We start from the raw sequence: 21,084 nt of genomic DNA on the forward strand, positions 1-21,084 counted from the left end.
CTGCAGATAACTACCATGAGAGTTTATTATAAGTGCCAAATAAGGTAAGGTGTACAACGAGTTTCTACAGGAGTTCTTAATAAAGGATAGAGAACAGCAATGTGGACGGGGTGACAAGGGAAGCTCCTTTCCATTCCATAAAAAAAAAATTTTCAGTCCTTTTTTATTGGCTTCTTTTCTCTCATCCATTTTCTTTTGCCTTTTCCATTAAATTGTTAATTTTGCTAGGCAATATTGAGTGCTCTAGGCACTTAGTAAATGGAATCATTAAACCTTTTTTAGAGTTTAGCTGATGAGCTAGAATTTGGCCAAGATGCTGTTATGAGTTGTGAGACCTGTCACCCCACTGAGTGTTCTGACATCAAAGGTTGGTGCAGGAAAACCAAGCACAACTTATTCTAAGCATTTTAATTACAGAAGACCCTTTTCTGATTAATATTTTTAGAAGTGTTCAGATGAGTTTACAGGCTACTGTTGCTAACAGTTTGTTCCAGATAGCACAGGAACAGAACTTAGATTACATCATAGGTTTTATTTATTTATTTTTTTTTGAGACAGAGTCTTGCTCTGTTGCCCGGGCTAGAGTGAGTGCTCAAACTCCTGGGCTGAAGCGATCCTCCTGCCTCAGCCTCCCGAGTAGCTGGGACTACAGACATGCGCCACCATGCCCAGCTAATTTTTTCTATATATATTTTTAGTTGGCCAGATAATTTCTTTCTATTTTTAGTAGAGACGGGGGTCTCACTCTTGCTCAGGCTGATCTCGAACTCCTGACCTCGAGCGATCTCACCTCGGCCTCCCAGCGTGCTAGGATTACAGGCATGAGCCACCGCGCCTGGCCTACATCATAGGTTTTAAATAAACAGGTGAAATAAAATCCTGTGCTCACCAGTATTTGAGGTGAACATCAATGTCCCAGGTTTTGCCCCTTCACCAGAATTCCAAGTATAAAGCAGCTAGACTCTTCATCTACACAACAGTGTCTTAACTTTTGCCTCACTTTCTTCAACTGATAGAACCATGAGGCATTCTTAAAAAAAAAAAGGTCTTATATAACTTGACTGGGACCCTTTTATTACTTAGAAAGCTCTAATCTCACATCTTCTGTTTTCTTTGTTTTGTTTTCCATTTGCCCAGCTCTCTGGGTCACCTTTTCATTCCCTTTACATATTTTGAATTTAGGGTTTGTCTCTTTCCCACCATCCAGGTTTTCTTTGCTAATTCTGAATGTAGCTGTGGAGGTGCATGGATGAGAGAGAGGGTGGAGCTTGAGGATGTGCGAGTCCTCGAGTGCTCTTGCAGTCCGTCCTGTGCTCTGCTTCTGATTTTCCATCTTGCTGAGGATGAGCAGTATCCTTTCTCTCATCTAAGATGGCTAATACTTTCCTCTTCTTGGAAAAATCTTTAAGAGAAATTCAATCCTTTAGAAGAATAGAGGCACTAAAGCAAACAAAATCAAGTTTCCTTACCATTTGTCCAGCATTGTTATTTGTTCATGGTAAACAGGAGACTGGTTATTTGAAAGCCTGTTTTAGATCATATTTATATAGTGAAATTGGAGAAATACAGAATTTGTAAGATACTTGTACAAGGAAGCTTTGAGGCGTGCTATCTGATCCACTCAGTTCAATGCCCTGGTTAATTCTGAGGTCACAAACAGGTTTAATGTGATGGGAAATAATGGAAGAAGCCCCTGTTCGTCTACCTGAATATAGAGTTTGTCTTTTGGGAAATGATCCATCATGAGTTTTGGCTTCCCACTCAGTTGTTTCCTTCTCTATGTAGGAAAGAAACTGCCTAGAATTGTTTTGGTCCCTTTAGACGCTCTAGAGCAATGGTTCACAAATTTTAGCATATATCAGAATCAATTCTAGAAGGTGTATCATTTAAACTCCAATTCTTCAAAACTACCTATAGGATTTAAATGTTGACCTCTAATTCAGTTTTACCAAGACTGAAGTTTTCCCTGCTAAAAACTAACTTCTTTTTCTAATTTTCCCCCTTTTGTTAATGCAACATCTTTTTTCCAATTCTCCGGGTTTAGAACTTTTAACTCCTCCCTTTCCTGCATCCCCGCACTCCAGTTTGTCGGCAGGTACTTTCAACACTTCCGTAGTAATTTCTGTGACTCATCCCTTTTCCTTTTAACTGTTTACCACCAGAGTTCAAGCTCTCATCATGCTGGTACTAGATTACTGCAACAGCTCTCTCACTGGTTTTCCTTCTACCAGTTTTCTCATCATTCCACTATAGTTTTACTCTGCTACTAAATTGTTCTGCTTAAAATACTGTTTATCAGAATAGTATTTTATCAAATGAGATCCCTTTGCTTAAGAGCTTAGGATAATTCCTTTTTCCATATAGGAGAGCAAGCTCTGACTCTTCACACCCAATAGCCTTCATAATTTGATCCTACCTCAGCTATCCGGACTATCATTGCAGATATATTTTTCAGTCAGACAAGTCTTGTACCTTGAAGACTTGAGAGAAACTGGTCAAGAACCTTACTTTTCCTCTCCCCTGGCTTCTTATTTCTTCTCAGGGTTTAGTTAAGAAGTTCCAAAAATCCATTTGATAGATACCAATGGACGAGATTGTGCTTATTTTATGTGACTATTTTTCTCCTATTCAAATCCTGTCCTCTAAAAGGACTAGCTTGAGATCCATATCCCCCCAAAATCCCACAGGACCTACTGGCTGTACCGCACAATGTGACAGTTGATACTATACCATTTTATACCATTAATTACTTTGTTTATATGTGTATATGTTATCTCCCCAATGAGATTGTAACTCCTGGGCAGAAGATAGGTGCTCATCAAATATTTGCCAACTAAAGGGCCATACTTCAGGTCCATTCTGCTGTACCTATAGGGAAAATCTCTATGCCTACCTCACCAGTGTCATACTCAATGGTCTGATCAAGTGATTCCCTATATCTTGACAAGGATCACTTAAGACCCATTGATCTTCCCCATTATAAAAGGTTTGGGGGAAACTGTAGCAGCTGTTATTTTAGAGAGAAAGATGGCTCCAGAAACAGGTCTAATAATGCCCAGGCTAAGAATCAACTTAGTGACAGACAGTAACTCCAGTAGTGAGGTATTTGGCTAGGAAGGGGGCTCAGCCTCTGAAGTATTTCAGGTAGGTGTTGGCTTAGCAATGTGATATGCTGCTACTCTCTGAGGCAAGCCTACCTAAAAACAAAAGCATGGCCCAATGACTAGGTGGTTACTCTTGCACCCTAAGAACTCATTTATGGGCATCTACACAGAGGTACCCACCCGAACAAACACTAAAAGGAACCAAAGGAAAGTGCCTGCAGTGTAGTCACTGTGTCAACAGAAATATCAGATAAGGTGATTTTTATGGAGGGGTGTGTGGTGGGGGTAAGAATCTATGCACCTGTGGTTGGTGATTCAGAAACTTGGTGCCACATTATATGGCACCATGAAGCCACCTTATGTTCCCACCACCCCATGGTGGCTGATGTCATGTAATTACCCATTTGCTAACAGGGCCAAGAGGAGATATATTGGATGAAAGCCAGAGGAAGGTATAGTTACATATTAGCCATGTTCAGAACCTATGAAATCAAATTTGGATCTCCTTTTGTTAGCGGTGAAGCCATTGTCATGTTAACCTAATAGTATAATAGTTGATTTTTATATAGGTACCATGCAGTTTGGCTTGCCCATTCTTAAGACACTTAATGTCATTTAAATATATTCACATGGGTACCCATGGCTCACACAAGTTGCCAAATTATGATATCTCCTCAAGCAGGAACAGGGTCCAGACAATTTCTGTTGGCTGAACCAGGACTGAACTTAATCCTAGACTGGCTCGGCTTCTCTGTGAAAGTTGTTTGAAATTCTGATATCCCTCCAGAGATTGTTTCTAAAGAGCGCTCAGTGTGAGGTATGAATCACAAGCAAATGGACTCTTGGGAGACTAAAAGCCGAGGCTTTCAATATTGATTGAACACATTTGTTGATTGCCTGTTATGTTAGGGTTGTGCTATGTGGGATATAAAGAAATCCCTACCCGGAAAAACAAAGCAAAACAAAAACCCCTGTCCTCATGCCCTTAGTTTAGTAGGTAAGAATGTAAAGCAGAAGGTGAAAAATGCCGTATAATAAATAGATACAAACAGATGTGAGGGCATTGGGATCAAGAAGAGATTCTTCATTAAAGAGGTAGCATTTAAACTTGCCCTTGAAGGATAAGTAGGAATTAAGTAAGTCACAGAGTAGGAGTAATAGGCATACCAAGATAATGTGAGAGAATAGTAATACAATTTGGTTTGGATGAGCAGCATAGTACTTTGAGGGGAGAAACGGAGATACAGTTGAAAAGGTAGAGGGGAAGGGGAAGGAACGAATGCTTTTTGAGTGCCTGCTATGTGCAGGAATTGCTGGTACTTTAAATATATTATTTCATTTCATCTCTACAGCAATCTTGGGTAGATGGTGTATCCCCATTTTTAAATCAAGACTCAGGTCACCACAGTTGAGCAGTGACAGGGTTGAAATGTGAAACCAAGTTGTCTGATTCCAAAGCCAGGACAGAGCAGTGAAGACTTGATTTTTGATAGGCGAATGCATTTGAACTTAATTCAGAAGATAGTGGACAGCCATTGATGGGATTTGAACAGGACAGTGATATAATCAGTGCTGTTCTTACAATAATATATAGAGAGTTTTAGAATGGCGACAGACAAGAGTCTAGTTAGGAGTCCATCGTAATGGTGCAGACTCCAGAGACATAGAAGAGGTAGGTTTCCAGAGCCTAGTGATTAGATACGGGGAGGAGGAATCACCATGATGCTGAGGCGCTCAGCCTGAGTCTCTAGGAAAATGTGGCGCTATTAACTAAGATAGGTAAGTTAAGAGGGGTTAACTCTCTTAACTTACAGGGAGAAGATGATATTTAGGTTTGGTGTGTTTGAGGTACCAGTAGGACTACAAAGAAATAATGTCTAACAGGCCTTTTGAATTACAGGAGAATCTGACTTTGGAGGCCAACTTGAGAATCATCATTGAAGATACTGGAGTAAATAAGAACCCCAGAAGAGAGATAATAGAGATCAGGGAATATATCCTTAGGAAACACATATTGAAATGAAAGAGAAAGGAAGAGAAGAAAGAGGAAAAGACAACAAATGAGAGAGAAGTGGAAGAACTAGCATAGCATTTTGTCACGAACAACAAGTGAAGGGAATCAAGAAAGGGGTATTCATTGGATCAAAAGTAATTTAGGGATAATTATCTTGCTTTAGCATCAAGCCCTTGCTTAGGAAACAACTGACACCATCAAGTTCAGACACATTCCTTTTTCTCTCTGTTTTCAACTCCATTATGGAGGAAATTAGGCAATCAAGACAACTGTTTTCCTGTTAAAGATGTGTTTGGTGGTCACATTTTACATTTGAGTTAGTGAGAGCTCTCAATTTTACTGCCAGCAAAATAAAGTAAAATTGTGAAGTCATTCACTAGATCATTGGAAGTTTAGTTCCCAAGAAAGTGCTTGTAATTTCTGTAATTTCACTGCTTCCGTTCTTTTATTCTGTGCCTCTTCCTGTGGTCTGTCAAGTCTCCCTTCATTAGATTTTTTTAAGAAACAAAGTCTCGCTGTATCGCCCAGACTGCAGTGCAGTGGCGCAATCATAGCTCACTGCAGCCTCAACTCCTGGGCTTGAATGATCCTCCCACCTTAGCCTCCCAAGTACCTGGGACTACAGGCACGTACCACCATGTGTGGTTTTGTTTTTTGTTTTTTTAAGAGACAGGGTCTCACTATGTTGCCCAGGCTGTCATTAGATTTAGTACATGAAATCCATTCCCAGAATTCAGGTCACAAGCCCAAATTGCATTGTCTTTTCAGACTCAGCTAGTTTGTGAAATGGGTGGTGCCAATAAAGGGAGAATAAAATAGCTAATGAAGGATTATAAAGCACTTTGCTAATATAAAATGCAACATCAAAGTTGAATAATAATCTTAATTTAGGGTAAAGGGCTCCATTAGCAGAGTAAAAACTAAGAGGACAAAGGGTAGTGTTGTTTTGTACCTTGATAACAGTGTGGAAATCAAAAGTGCTGCTATTGATCCTCATTGCCCTGTGAACCCTCAGCCCGGGAATTTGGCTCCCCTCCCTGACTCTAAGCACTTGCCTTACCCACTCAGTCTGGTGATGGCACCTCTGAATCTCCTGACACATGCAAACAGGAACCTCTATTCAACCAGCCAACTTGATAACTGAGAAGATTCCTCTTCCATTTATCAGCATTTTGATTATCTTTTCGTATCTCTTACTATCTGTGCTTAGCAAGAAAAATAAAGAGGTTTGAGCAATTAGGAAGTAACAAAGAGCTCATAGTTCACAAAGAGCAAGTCAAGAGATGTTTGGAATATTTGAGCACACAACTGCCTTTGGCATGAGGTGGCCTCCATACGTCCTCAGGGGCAGGGTAGGCTGGAGAGCAGGTCAGGCCACTGGGCAGCTGAAACAAAGGAAGGGTGGTGGCATCAGATGTCTCCTCAGCTGAAGTCTTTAAATTGTTGGGCTTCAGATACATCAACTTTTCAAGGTATAAAGGATGGAGAAAAGAAATGTAATTCATCTCTCCTGTGACCACAGGTAAGAAAAAAGACCCACTCAGAAAAAATATGGGATACTGTTGGGAGTGAATTGACTCTGAGTCTTCTAAGAACTTTTCCATGCAGATCACTGGGCCAAGTCCTCATAAAGTTGTGGTAGGGACTGAAGTTCACTGGAGACAGTCGGCCAACACTACAGCCTAAAGCCAATGGGGAGCAAGAGTTTTCTTTCTGTCAATACTACAGGAATTTTTAAAAAATTGTTTTTAATAGCCTCTAGATGGCTTCTCCCAAGAAAGAGCTTCCCATCAAATCTGGGAGATACACTGAAGGGCCCAAAATGACAGGAGAGTACTTCCAAAGTAAGGTAGCAAGAGCAAGTTAGTCTACCCATTCATTCCACATTCTCCCAGTATTTTTGTGCTGTGCTCTGTGAATTTCCATCCCCTGTGCGTTGTCCGACAAATGGCCTTAAGACCCTGTGCATATGTATATGTGGCTATAGATCTACAATCAGCTTTAAGTCTCCTGAGAGCAGGAATTGTCCTCTGGAGGGTGGGTGGATGGGGGGGTATTGCTTTCTTCCTCATTCCAGGTTATGCTTTACTCAGCACATTGATATCCAGGGGGACAATAAAGGAATAACTGGGAATGAGTTATTAGGCAGGAAGGTTCTGAAAGAAGTGAGTTTTGTTCAGGTTATACAGGAGATTTAGGCATAATGGTAAAAAGGAAGGAAGAGAATTCTACCTCGTGATGAGGTCAAAATACTATAAAGCTGAATTAAAACTTAAGCTCTCAGGGAGTATACAGAAGATTTCTGAAGAGAAAGCAGAAATCTAAAAATAACCATATCTTGATCAAATGACAAGGCAACCACTAAATTTATTTTATCTCACATCTGTTCATTAAAACATATGATTCAACCTGCATTTTCGTAACATCTACTGTGTGCCTGGTATTATGCAAGTGATAACTAAGACCTAGTCCTTGACTTCAAGGAGCTCAGAATCTACTTTGCAGGAAGGAGGAAAGGACTAAAATTTTATTGAAGCAAGCACCAGGCATGCTGCTGGAGGAAATGAGTAAGAGGGTGGGTCACAGTGGCACATTGGACTAAAAGTAAGAGGTAAGTGTCATTTAAGAATTTTGAATAGATGATGTTAGGGTAATAGATGGGGATAGTGTTTAATTCTGGGGACTGAGGGCTGGTCAGAGGACTAGAGAAGGACCCAGTTTGGTCTGGGAGGGAAAATTAAGGCAAAAAGAGGTGAAAAGCTATAGGACTGAAGACCTTGGAGCCTTTGGCTCACAGGGGATAAGAAAGGTGTCTTTTGTTTTTCTCTGTAGAACCAATGAGATAGGGAAAGGCCCAGGGGAAGAGAAAGAAAAAGGAATTTAGCAGAGAACCAAACTATCATACATTTTCTGTAAAAGACTTAAGAGCTAAGACAGTGTTTTTCTGGTTTCATTCTCTTTAATGCTTAGAATTCTGCCATCTAAGACTACTTAGATGTCTCACATTTTAGTTCCTAGGAGCTCAAGAGATGCTACTATTAGGAATTACTAAAATACTCAGAGGATGGAAATACCAGCTGGCACCAGTGCCGGGATATCCAGCACTGTCCACCGAGACCCAGTGCAGTGCTGAGCCCCAGTGGCCATCCCTCCTCCCAGGCTCTCCCAGTTCCATCTCTCACTTTTTCTTTCATCCTCTGCCTGGAAGGCTACACTGTGGGTGGGAATAAAAACCTACTCTCCTGTTGCATCCAGGCAGCTGCCAGCAGTCTGTTTGCCTTGTTCTTTGCTGGCAAATCATTAAACAGTCCCCCCAAAGCAGGCCTCTTCCCCAGCCACCCCATGGACAAGGATTCAGAGCTGTGGTCAAAGGGCTGTCACCAGTCAGGCTGGAGCCCTTGGGCTCCCTCCAACACAAGCCTTTCCTGGCTGTTGCCTCTTCTGAACAGCAGCCTCGTTGGCCTGATGTCAACCCCCCAGTGGCTTCTGAGGAGAGACTCTGGGCATCTGAGTTGGCTGGTGGCTTGAATAATTTTGTCCTTTTCCTACTGGTATAATTTCTAAGTGCAGCTATGCCTTCTCTGTTGTTTCTGTACTGAAGCATAGGCCCATCCTCCATGTTTTCCCCTTTGCAATATAAATGCAATATTTGTGTTACTCCCCAGGAGCTGGGGACCGGGGTCAGCCAAGGAAACTCCCTAGCTTCCCCTCATCCCCACTTTCAATGTGCCAGTTAAAACCTGAGTGTGGAGGATTTGGTTGAGCTGGCCGTGGCTGTTTGGATACAATACCTGCCCTCAAAGGACTTATGAGGCCCAGGGCAAGCCAAGTTGTGGAAGGCAGCAGTATGGAGCAGAGTTTGCAACTCTGCTTAAAATCCCTGCAGCCTCTGAGCAGGAGACTAAGCCCAAAAGACATGGAATATGTGTGAAGTAACCATGTTAATTAAGCTATTTCACACTTTTGCACTGAAATCACCAAATTTAGAAATGCTTAAGTAGCTCTGCTGGTAGTCCAGATGGGCATATTTAAATAAATAATCTGGTTTCCTCAAGGTTTCATTTCTTTGGTGGTTTTCATGGGGACTTTCTGGCTTTAGTCTTTGGCCTTTTAAACATTAAAACCTTAACCTAAATAATTACTTAAAAACAAACACTCTCTGCTTCTAGCAGGTTTCCGAATTCCTACCATCTCTGGCATGAGTTCAGCTTGAGCAAGAATGGCAAGATCATAAAGCAGACTGTGTCAAGGCTGTTTGCAAACAGCACATTGGGTTGTGTTCAGTTTACTACTTCATTGTGCTAAGAGCTAAGTCCATGCCTAGGAAGGCCCTAGCCAAAGCCTCCTTAGACCCTTATCCTGGCCATGTGGGGAGTAGGCGTTACCCCTAGCAATACTGCCATCTGTGTCAAGACCTCAGCCTTTCTGCAGAGGACTTCTATGGGCAAGACTTACTGAAACCAGGGGCCTCGGTGGCACTTCCTATGAGATGGAGGTCAGTGAAGCAAGAGCTGCCCTGGGATAGTGGTCTGAACTCAGCTGAACTTTCGGGATCTCTTAGTAGGATTCTTGGATGTTTGGGCCCTAAGTTCCTCACCTGGTGGAAGGAAAGATTCCAGTCCACATCACTGGGGTGTCTTCTAAGTTCTTGACTCTCACAGGCCTCAGAACTTGGGATTCTATTTCATAGCCTTCCTTCCAAAGATACTGGATGTGATTAAAATGATATTTGATGAGTTCCCTCTTCTTTGCTCCTAACTTCGTCAGTAGCTCCCGAGTGCCCTTGTAGCTAGAGGTCATTCTGGACTGAGTCAGGACAAAACCTCTGTCTATATGAGATTATAATCCTATAAGCTCTACCTGTTGGGTAGCTGAGATTTTTCTCCTTCTCTCTGTCCAGTTATTGCCAATAAGCTTTTTTTTTTTTTCTGGTATCCCTTCGTTTCAAAAGCACCTCAGATTATCAGCTCCTTTTCTTTCCCCTCACTTTCTTCTTCCTGCTTCTGAGTATGCTCATGACCCTCTGAACCAGCCGTGCCAAGATGCCAGGCATAGTGTGGGCCAGGAAAACCCCGCCAAGGGGGACATTTTCAGGAAAAGAGATCCGGTGACATCGTGGAGCTCAGACACAGTCTGAGATGAGGATAGGTGGATTTTGAAATTGGAGGATGAAGTCATTAATGTGGGGTGAAGGAGTGAGGGAGATGACAGTCTGGCTGGGTGACCATTATTTGGGTCTGAGCTTCTGTGACCTCTAATTTCGGGACACACCTTTCTCATCCTAAACAAACGGACTATTCACTGGGAAAGCATCTGCAAGCGGCGTCTGGGTCTGGCTGCCTTTGTTGTGGCTAGGAGAGGAGAGGAGATAAACCCGAGGGGAGAGGAAGGAAGCTGAGGCTGGAAGGCAGAAAGAGCCAAAGGAATAGCAGCCCCTGCTTCTGTCTTGTTAAGAATGATCCAAGCTTGAAAATTCTAGAAGAGGCATCCTAAAGCCTTCCACCACAATCCCATATATCATGGTACTCAGCTAATGTTTGTCGTAGCACACGGAATACTGCCACAACATATACCCGGAGGTAACGTGGCGGAGTAGACAGGGACGGGGATTCATGTTAGGAGCCTGCAGCCTCCTTTACCTGGTTGTATGGCGATGGGCAGTCTGTCTTTAGCCTCCCTTTCCTGATACGTAAGAAGTTTTGAAGAACTTTTACAGGTACGAACCAGGCTCAGCTGTTAGCAGTTCACATCTCTTTTGTAAACTGTATGGCAACTGCATTCGAATCGAGTTTTATTCATTCTTTCACCAAATACTAAGGGCCTCGGATATGCAGAGCCCCACATTGGCCTTTTGATGAGTTCGGTTTTTCCCCTCAGACTTTGCCACCCCGCCTCTTACCATCTGCTCTCTCCATCACCAGCACCCCGGCCCCCCAGGAAGCTTTCGGGATGAGGTAAGACATGCTGGCGTCCTCTGTCGTCCATCCTCGGCTAGTCCCATCAGATGGCCTAAGGTTATGCTTCTCTCTCTCCACCAACATCATTTTCTTTTGTAGCTTAAGACATTACATGATGAGGCAGGAATACGCTTTCCTTGTAAAAACAAAACAAAACAAAACAAAACACAAAATAGATAAAGAGAAAGCCCTCTCAACAATTCCCCAGCCTCCCAATGTAATTCATAGGAAACTTAGCCATCCCAAAGAGATAGCAATGGGTTAATGTAAGGCTGGGAAAGAGTTCTAGAGGTTTCCAAATTCAAGCCTAAAAAGTCACCATTAGGATCTAACCTGTAGATGTGTGCATTGACCTCTTTAAATACAGGGCAAAGGCACCAAACTGAGCCTCAGTGGAGGCTATTCTGGTGCTGGGATCCAGAAGCAGCAACTTGAGGCCAGTCAGGTCTTTCCCATCCCCCCCAGCTGCAGGAGCTTTGCTTTATGATGCTGGTGTGTCCTGCTGCCTGAGATAAAAGTCAGGTAGTTCTAAGTTCAGGTAATGGAAGATGATTATAAAATCTGAAAAGAGGAAATGGGGAGAAGAGTGCCTTTGTTGTCTGGCCAATGTCCCTGATTACAAAGGCAAAATTGTAGCAGGTAGTGAAGTTGCCTGTCCAAGGCCTGGGTGAAGGTCTGTACGTGGAATCAGAGAACTAGGAGATGATTGCAGCAGAAGTGGGGGGAGGAGAGTGGCTGGGAAACCAGAGACTAAAGAATGGCTTACAAAAGCGCACACCCCAAGAGGAGGAGAAGCCAAGGATAAAGTAGGAGCAGCATTGAGTTCGGGGCTCAGTTGAGCCCTGGAATGCCCTTTGTGAGGAGGTAATGAGATCACATGGCTTCCTTCATGGGCAGGAGGCAGGTTGAGAACTGGAAGAGCTTGTTCAGTGGGGTTTGGAGAGCTGAGTACCGGAGGGAAGTGACCGTGGATAATGAGCTGTCCCAGACTGCACCTTGCAGGCTGCTGGCATTTGGAGGCACTGTTGATCGCCAAGGGAGGAAGGAGTCAAAAAAGGCTTTGTCTCTTCCAGGAATAAGAAGGGATTTTACTATTACAGATGCAGCAATAAAAACCACTACCACTGAATGAGCACTTACTGAGTGTCAGGCTCTGTGCTAGGCACATATATCCATTATCTCCAGTCTCCACCATAATTAGGAGGCGTTTTTGTTCCCATTCCAAAGATGAGCAATATGAGGCTCAGACAGGCTGAGTAACTTGCCCAAGGTCACACAGGAAAATGATGAGTCAGAATTTGAACTTTCAGTCTGTCTTGGGAGGGAGGGGGAAAAATCAGAATAAATAAGTTAAAGGAAGGAGGACAGAGAAAGAACAGACTCAAGAACATGAACTACAACACGCCACCAAGGACAATTCACACATCTTTACGTAGAGGTATAAAATGTCACGCAAAGCTGAATTCTGAGTCAGGATGACTAGACCGTGAAAGCAACCTCCTCTTAATCTGCCTGTCATGGCAGCCTCTGTGACAGGGGCATCCCAACTCCTGCCCTTTCAGGAAGACACAGACTACCAATCCCCAAACTCATGAAGTTTCCATGAGCCCTCCCAACCACACCCTCCCCGAATCCCAGCAGCTAGTTTCTTTTGGCCCTGTCCTGGTGTCACCGAGCAGACAGGTGGCCCAGTGTGGAAATCACTTTTGCATCTTGGTTATGAGGGGATCTTGCACCCCAAGGAGGCAGATGCATTTGGATCTGTGGTCTCCTCGGGAGCCCTCTTCCTGGCTGAAAATTCGCTGGAGGAGGGGGCCAGGACAGCCTCTGTGTCACACCCAGGGCGTACCGACACTGCCGTGCCAGGGCAATGAAGAGAGTCCCAGTTCGAATGGCTGTTTTTTGGTTTTAATTTGAGAATACTTGAAAAACTCTCATTGTATTAATAAAAGAGTGAAATCATACAAAAATGTAGTGAGTATGGTTGTCATGCCACAGATGTGACTGTACAAGAAATATCACACTATTTTTTTTAAATCCCATTTAACTCCAAGGCCCTATTCCACTAGGTGGCTACAAGTTTGTTTTCAAGGGAGCTTCCCCTCACAGAGTAGCACAAAAGTCCCAGGGTTTTATGAAAACTAAAACATCCAAGGGACCCCTCTGATACTTGTCCACACTAGTCACCACAGATATGTCTGTGGGGCAAACACAAGTGTTCCCTTGAAATCATCTCTGCCGGGGTCCAGGCTCTGGGGAACCCGCACAGCCGTTCTCCTGGGGCCGCCCCTTCTGCAAATTCCCACTGCTGGACACGTGGCCAGACCCCTCCCCCGGGTCCCCTGGGGTTCTAGAGATCTGCCCCCTGCCCCCACCACACCCACTCCTTGCTGCCTTCCGGACACTCTCACTTCCTCAGTGAGTTCAGTTTCTCACCCGGGCCAGGAAGGGAGGTCTTTAAGCAACATTTGCTTTTGGCAAATGCCCCCGAGGCAAGGAAATAGATGGTGAGGCTACCTTCTTGGAACAGAAGGAGGGAAAAGACATGGAACAAGATATAAATGTCTCTCCTTTTTTCTTCTATTACAGCAAAAAACTCAAATTAATATCTCAATATATGATCCTATGATTGAAGTATTCAAAGTCCCTCTTTACTACCTCCTCCCTAATTCCTCTCCCAAAGCAACCATTATCAGGATTTTGGTGTGCAGTGTGGTCTTTGTAGTTAACCATCAGTTATCTGGTTGTAGGCTTCAATGTTTAATCAACAGATATTGAGTACCTACTATGTAACAGGTGCTGGAGGGGCAGTGTGAGGCAGGCCAGACTCTGTCATAGTCTGGGGGACAGCGGGAAGTGGGCAGACAGCTACAATACAGGGGGATAAGTCTATGATTAGGGAAAGGCAGGACAGAGCAGCAGGTGCCAGAAGTGTCTAGGGAGATGAAACAAGTCCTATTCCTGGAGCATGGGTTGTGAATCGGGGGAGAGATATGGGAAGGGAAGGTTAAGCCATGAGGCAAAGCATGAAGGCAGGGTCCAAACCAGGCTGGGCCTTTTAAGCTATTTAAGACTTTATTCCAAGAGCTATGTGGAGCCTTGCAAGAGCGTTAAGTAGAAGAGTAACATGCTCAAGTTAGCATTTTAGACCACACTGGCTGCAATATAGCGAACTGAGTTGGGTGAAGTGACCCTAGGTAGGAAGTTATTTTAGTAAATCAGGATAGCAATGACAGTGGTCTGTGTTAGAGTAGCCATAGTGAGAATGGAAGAGAGAGGACAAATAAGAGAAATATTTAGGAGGTAGGATTATTAGAATTTGGTGGCTGATTAGATATTGATGGGGTTGGGGGAGATGGGGCAAGTTAGGATACCTGGCTTGGGTAATAGATGGATAGTGGTTCCAATCCCTAAGACAGGGAACGGCAGAGGAGTAGTTTTGGGGAATAGAAGGGTTAGTTCAGTCTTGAACATGCTGTGTTTGAGGAGTCTCATTCAAGGTTCTTCAGGGAGAAATGTCCCGGGGCTGTTGGACATGTAAAGTCTGGAGCTCAAGAGAAGACTGAGCTGCACATATGTGATCAGCAATCTCTGTGTGGACACCAAGGCCGTGGGACTGGCTGGGGTCACGCAGAGAGAGCACGAAGAGTGAAAGAGAAGAGGGTCTAAGAATCCTGGGGGTCACCACCAACATTTCAGGGACTTGTATTTGGGCCCTTATATTTTAGGAACATATAATTAGTAAGGTGAATTTTCTTGGTCATAAGTTGGGGTAAGGGATCATGTTTTCAAAATCAAATATAACTTGTTCTTTAAAATTTTTTTTTTTTTTTTTTACTTATCCTACTTCTCATGTCTTCTCATCTCTGCCACTTACTAGCTGTGTAATCTTGGGCATGTTACTTAACCTTTCAGTGCCTTAGTTTCCTCATCTTTAAAATGGGGACAATAATAGTTTCTACCTCCTAGTGCTGTTATGAGGATTGAAAAGAGTTAATACACAAAAGTGCTTAGAACAATCACTGGCCCACAGTATTTACTCAATAAATATAAACTGTTATCATCCTCATTATTATTAGCATGGACAGGGGATGGCTGACTCTGGGTCTGTTTGGAGTTCCATGGCTCCAGAGGATGGAGTCAGAGCTGAATTCTAGTCTTGTGTGACCTTTACTTCTCTGAGCCTCCAGCTTCTCTTCTCTAAACGGGTGTGATAACACCTACGTCACACTGAGATGGCATCAAAGCCCTGGCACGCGAGAGGCTTTCACTAATAGTTAATTTCCTCCCGTTCCTTCTTCTGTAGTTGTTCATTCAGAACCAGGCCAGTCTGGTGACCTGACACCAGGTGTTTCTTCCTTCCACTTGTCCAAGGTATCCTACGATACACCACCACTCCACAGGGGTGGGTTCCCTGTTGAGGCCTGTGGGCAGAGTGCTGGCTAAATATTTGCAAATCCTTCTTTTTTTTATTTTTTATCTTTATTTTTTTTGAGATAGAGTCTCACTCTGTTGCCCAGGCTAGAGTGCCATGGTGTCAGCCTAGCTCACAGCAACCTCAAACTTCTGGGCTCAAGCGATCCTCCTGCCTCAGCCTCCCGAGTAGCTGGGACTACAGGCATGCACCACCATGCCCAGCTAATTTTTTGTATATATATTTTTAGATGTCCATATAATTTCTCTCTATTTTTAGTAGAGACATCATCTTGCTCTTGCTCAGGCTGGTCTCGAACTCCTGAGCTCAAAGGATCCACCCGGCTCGGCCTCCCAGAGTGCTGGGATTACAGGCGTGAGTGCAAATCCTTCTGTGTGGCCTAGCCTTCTCCAGAGTGACTTTCCCCTCTCCCAGTTGGCCCTGTGGTCAGCAAGAGGTGCCTTGGAGTCATCATGAGAAAGCTGGATGGCGGCAAAGGTGGCAGAACAAGCAGAGCCGCTGACCTCTGTGGCTGTCGGTGGCTCTTTCTGAGGGAAGGTCTCACGGTTTTTGTTCTGTCGGAGCAGCTGACTTCTGACTCCTCACAACACCAGACTCTCCTCTGCAGTCAGCAGGGGAATCCTTCTCAAATGCTCCATGGCCTGACTCTTGCTGGTCTTTCCAGCCTCGTCTGCTGTCTTCCTTTTCACACCAGGCCTGGCCGCCTGTGGTCCCTCTCAGCCTCGTGCCTCTGCACCACCACACCTCGGCACAGCTGCTTCCTCTACCAGGAATATACCTCCCCACCTGCACCGCTGTTATTGTCCACTAGGTGAACACGTGTCTATTCAGCCTCTAAGGAAGCCCTCAAGTCACGTCTTGTGAAAACATCTCTGCCGTCCCGCATGGGATTGTTAGTCCCCTCTCCTTGTGCCCTCTCACAGGCCCGAGAACAAACTGGCATCGTAACATCACAGTGCAATGTGTTTGCATGCTTCTCTCTGTCCTCTGAGCTGCTTTAAGGCAAGGAGCCTCTCCTATTTGTCGTTAATTCCTCAGTGCGTTGCACAGTGTCTGGCACCAAGGGGGCCTTCATTGTTGGCAGAACGAAGCACTGAATGGGTACGTGGTTGGATGTGTGGTCAGACTGATGGTGCTTGTTGAGATAGGGGCCACAGCTTCACTGAAGCGAGAACAATTCCAACCTCACGCCCCAGCCTTTTTCTGGGTACAGGGACGTGTAACCTTTCTCCCACACTAAACCTTGATCACCAGCAGACTAGTAGTCCTTAAATTCTGGGAGCAAGAATGGCACTGCCTCCTATCCCATCTCAACACCCTCTGCCCAGAGATTTTTATTCACAAGGATACAATTCAAAGCTAGGTAGTACATATTTATTGAGAACCTACTATGTTCAAGGTACTGCAGCAATACATTGAAAAGGAATAGCCTGAAATTACTTTCAGAAAATGTGCTTTTAAATCCATCATTGACATTATTATCCTCATAAACATCTTTAGAAGTTCAAGATTCTCCCAGGTTCCTTTGTTGGTTCTCCCTGGAAGTCCCCCCGGCTTCAACAGCAGTGGGGAGAGGGAAGCACGGGCAGCTCTCGAGTAGGAAACCCCTCTCGAGTTTCCACCATGCAGGAGTCCCTGCCCCGTAGGACTGTCCGGAACCAAGTAGGTCAGGCTCTGTTCTCGTAGCACGCTGACCGTATACACGGGGATGTTCTCATCCTGAATGAGAAGAGAGTTACAGCCAGGCAGTGTTTCATCCCTTTGATGAGAGGGATCCTCAGATTTCTGCCAGCACATGCTGGCCCCCTCCCCGTTAGTCGTTGTTCAGCAGCAGCGGAGCTTAGAGGCACAGGACCCTGGACTGGACCTGCCACACCCTCAGAGTAGATGGCTAAGTAGCTTCATTCTAGGGACAGGATGAGTTCCTAGGAATTGTGCTGTTCAAAGCTTAAGTCTCAGCCAAGCCCAACCCTAAGATGGTCTCTTCTCCCCATCAGCACCCTGCTTGATCCCAGGATGGGCACAGGGCAGAGCTGCCAGGCAGCGCCAGTGAGGAGCTGTGCCTGGTGAGGGGTGGAATCCGCGGGGCAGCCGCTGCCTGGCGCATCCCGAGGGGGCAGGAGGCACCAGCTGCACCCAGCACTGCCCCTGGGGAGCAAGGAGGAGGGGAAGGTCCTGAGAGCACTGATGCAGACACACGTGGGGTCTGGGGAACAGGTAGAAGGATCGGGAAGTGAGAGAGGCTGGGGCCAGGAGAGGAGCCCTCTGCATCTGGCCAGTTTAGAAAAGTAGGGCTTAGGGTTGGTAAAGCTGCCCTGCAGCAGGCTCTGCATTCAGGCCCCTCGGGGACACCCTCCCTCCCATCTGCCCGCACCTACCTTTATCCTTGGCCCTGGCACGCCTGGAATGACAGCTAATGCTTACTAGCTTACTGTGAGGCAATCCAGTGCTTTCATAGCACCAGGAGACCTGCCTGGTACCTGCCCGGAACAATCCAGAAGAGCGTGGCTCTCCCAGCTTGCTCCGTCTGCTCCCCCGAGCCTCCCTAACCCAAGTCTGTGTGTCTCTCTCTGCAGTCCCACCCTCTGTACCTGTGCAATGCCAGCGATGATGACAATCTGGAGCCTGGATTCATCAGCATCGTCAAGCTGGAGAGTCCCCGACGGGCCCCCCGCCCCTGCCTGTCCCTGGCCAGCAAGGTAGATTCACACTTGACCCTACACACGCCCTGAACTTGACCCAGCTCTGGGCTGTGAGAGGCCCCTGGGCCGCCTGAGAGTGAGGGGCCTGATTCCCTCAGGGTTTCTAGCCCGCGGCGGGTCTGAGGGAGGTGGAAGTGCATCCTCTGGCCTTCTCCCAGCCAGCACCGGCAGAACTCTGCAACCTTCATCCGGGCATGGCCCCTCCCCGTCACTTGGGAGTTCCTGAGCAAAGAAGGGTCCCCTGAAGTGTTCTTCCATCTTCAGAAACACTTCCTGAGTACCGTGCAAGGACAGCAGAAAGAGAAGCCATTGCCCCTACCTGTAAAAAGTTCACCCTTTTCCTCTGAGGCTGCAGACTGGGTTTGGCTTGCGGATGGGCTGTGCTTAGCCCTCACAGTGACTTTTCAAAATGTAAACTTTAATGTGGTGGTGGTTGCCACATGAAAAAAATTCAAATGTTTAAAAATCCAGATTGTCAACTTCTCTGAATGAAAGCAAGCACAGAAGCTCTGGCAGCACTTGCCCCGCGTGTCTGCGGCCGACCGAGGGGAGCTGGGCTGGAGCTGCTCCTCGCCTTTGCTGCGATCCCCCCGCCCCGGCCTGCTGCCTCCCAGGCCCCGTGAGCCTTTGCGTGGGTGACCTCTGCTTTCACTACTAGTAACAGTGACTATTTCCTGTGTGCTTGCTATGTGCCAGGTACACATGGGACAGATTCTTTGCATAGTTATCGCGTTTACTTTCCATAATCAGGAAAGGTAGACATTGTTCTCTGTTTGACATATGAGGCAAGTGAGGATCAGAAAACCGAAGTAACTTGCCAGGATGACATAATTAGGAGGGGGTAGAGCCGAGATTTGAACCCAGCCCTGTCTGTTTCTCAAACCTAGGCTTTTGATCTCTCCGTTGCCTCCCATTCTAGTTGTGAAAACTGAACGCACGTGTCGAGTGTGGCTAGAGTGCGTATGGCTCAGATGGGTGTGCTCCCAGAGGTGGCAGGGGAGGACAGTGACAGTCTCAACCTCTGTGCTGGCTCATTGGACTCAGGCCTGGATCCCTGTGGTCCCCTGCTCCTCCTGAGGGCCTCAGGGAAACAGCAGGATTCTTACCTCATCCAGCCGGGCCTGGCCCTGCCGATGCAGAAGGGGCCCCAGGGGTTGGGGGAAGCAGGGGGGGGGAGGAGCTAGAGAGAGTGGTGTCTCCGCAAGGTTGTGGGGGGCCCGAGTGAGAGCAGAATTCTGTTAGGCTGAAGCTGCCTTGCTTCTGGATGTTTCATTTCCCCTGCGTAACAAAATATGGGCGAATGTCATTCATTTATTCATTTGGTAAACAAGCTCTCAGTGCCTGTTCTGCATTGGGTAGTGAGTGGGGAGAGAGAGAGAGAAAAGAGAGAAGAAAGCTGGAGGAAGGGTTCAGAGATCTCTGGTGTTCTCCTTTTTCTTCTTCTCTTTACCTCTTAAAAAAGCATACCTATTATTCTGGACATTTTCTAGAAAAGTGTAAATAAGCTTACAGAAATATCTAAAATTCTGCCTCCCAGAGTTTCTGCTGTTCTTTTAAAACAATGTATGATTTCCCGCACCTGTGAACACTTGGCAACCTGTGAGGCTCAAACTGCGTCCCCGCAGGAGCTCTTCTCCTTGTCCCCGGGAGGCGACACTCCCGCAGGAGAGAGGAGACGTGTACACAGATGCTGTGCGGTGAGGACCATGTGGCCAGTGCCCTTTGGGGTACTTAGTCCGGTTGGGCCTTTGTTTCTATCACCATAAAATGGGACTTTTACTTCCTACCCCTGTGATTACTGTGAGGATGAAAATAACGTATGCCAAGTGCCAAACAGTACCTGAGCTAAAACAAACACAAGAACAAAAACCGCTAAGAGTTTAGAAGAAATGCCTGGCGCTTGCCCTGTGATCTCAGCCCTCGCTTCCTCCCCTGCGCTGCTTGGCTTCCCCTGGCCTGGCTTGTCCCCCGTCCCTCTGTGGGAACTGCTGGGCCCTGGGCTCCCAGGGGCTTCCACTTGGTCAGGCCAGGGCTCCCCTCAGGTCCCGTGCCACGCAGCTTCTACCTGCCATCCCCTGGCTCAGAGGACGGCTGTGAGGATGGTAACGTGGCTCTTTGAGCCTCTTCCAATAGTCCAGAAGTCCCACAGGCTTAACTAAAATTCTTGGTTTTGCTTTTAGTTGTCATTCTATCAGTTCAATGTGTTAATATAAGTTACAGGGAAATGAATCGTGTGTAATAAGTGTAGTTAGTTTTGTAGAACATATTTTTTGTTTTCTTTTTTTTTTGGAGATAGAGTCTTGCTCTGTTGCCCAGGCTAGAGTGCCGTGGTGTCAGCCTAGCTCACAGCAACCTCAAACTCCTGGGCTCAAGTGATCCTCCTGCCTCAGCCTCCCGAGTAGCTGGGACTACAGGCATGCACCACCATGCCCGGCTAATTTTTTATATATATTTTTAGCTGTCCAGATAATTTCTATCTATTTTTTAGTAGAGACGGGGTCTCGCTCTTGCTCAGGCTGGTCTCGAACTCCTGAGCTCAAGCAATCCTCCCACCTCGGCCTCCCAGAGTGCTAGGATTATAGGTGTGAGCCACCGCGCCCGGCCTGTAGAACATATTTTTTAAAAAAGTATGGCTCATGGGAGGTGTAAGGAAAAGATGGGGTCTCAGGCGGGGAAAAGTTTGGAGATAACCGACTCCATGCAGCTCTGCTGTGGCTTTTCCCATTGGTGTCAGTGGTGCTGTCACCATTGAGGGAGCTGGGGCTCTCAAGCCAGATGGCGCTGGGTTTGAAGCCTGGCTTCTCCACGGCCCCTCAGTGTGACCCGGGCATTTTAGCTCACCTCTCCAGGCCTGTGTCCTCATCTGTAAAAG

At 45.9% G+C, this 21,084-nt stretch overlaps 1 protein-coding gene across 2 annotated transcripts in view; it reads left to right on the top strand.

Moving 5' to 3' along the window:
* The window catches only part of RNF43 (ring finger protein 43), a 59,812-nt gene that overhangs the window by 25,323 nt on the left and 13,405 nt on the right, over window positions 1-21,084 (top strand). The window contains exons 1-2 of one of the 2 annotated variants that reach the window (XM_045525662.1): window positions 7,660-7,729; window positions 18,087-18,209. Coding sequence is in view for 1 of the 2 variants with exons in the window: in XM_045525660.1 (XP_045381616.1) it covers window positions 18,087-18,209 (123 nt within the window). In the remaining variant the exon portion in view is untranslated. Of the gene's footprint in view, window positions 1-7,659; window positions 7,730-18,086; window positions 18,210-21,084 lie in introns of those variants that run through there. The other variant, XM_045525660.1, reaches the window with a different exon arrangement.

Source organism: Lemur catta, chromosome 15 (genome assembly GCF_020740605.2).
Source record: "Lemur catta isolate mLemCat1 chromosome 15, mLemCat1.pri, whole genome shotgun sequence".
Lineage (NCBI taxonomy): Eukaryota > Metazoa > Chordata > Mammalia > Primates > Lemuridae > Lemur > Lemur catta.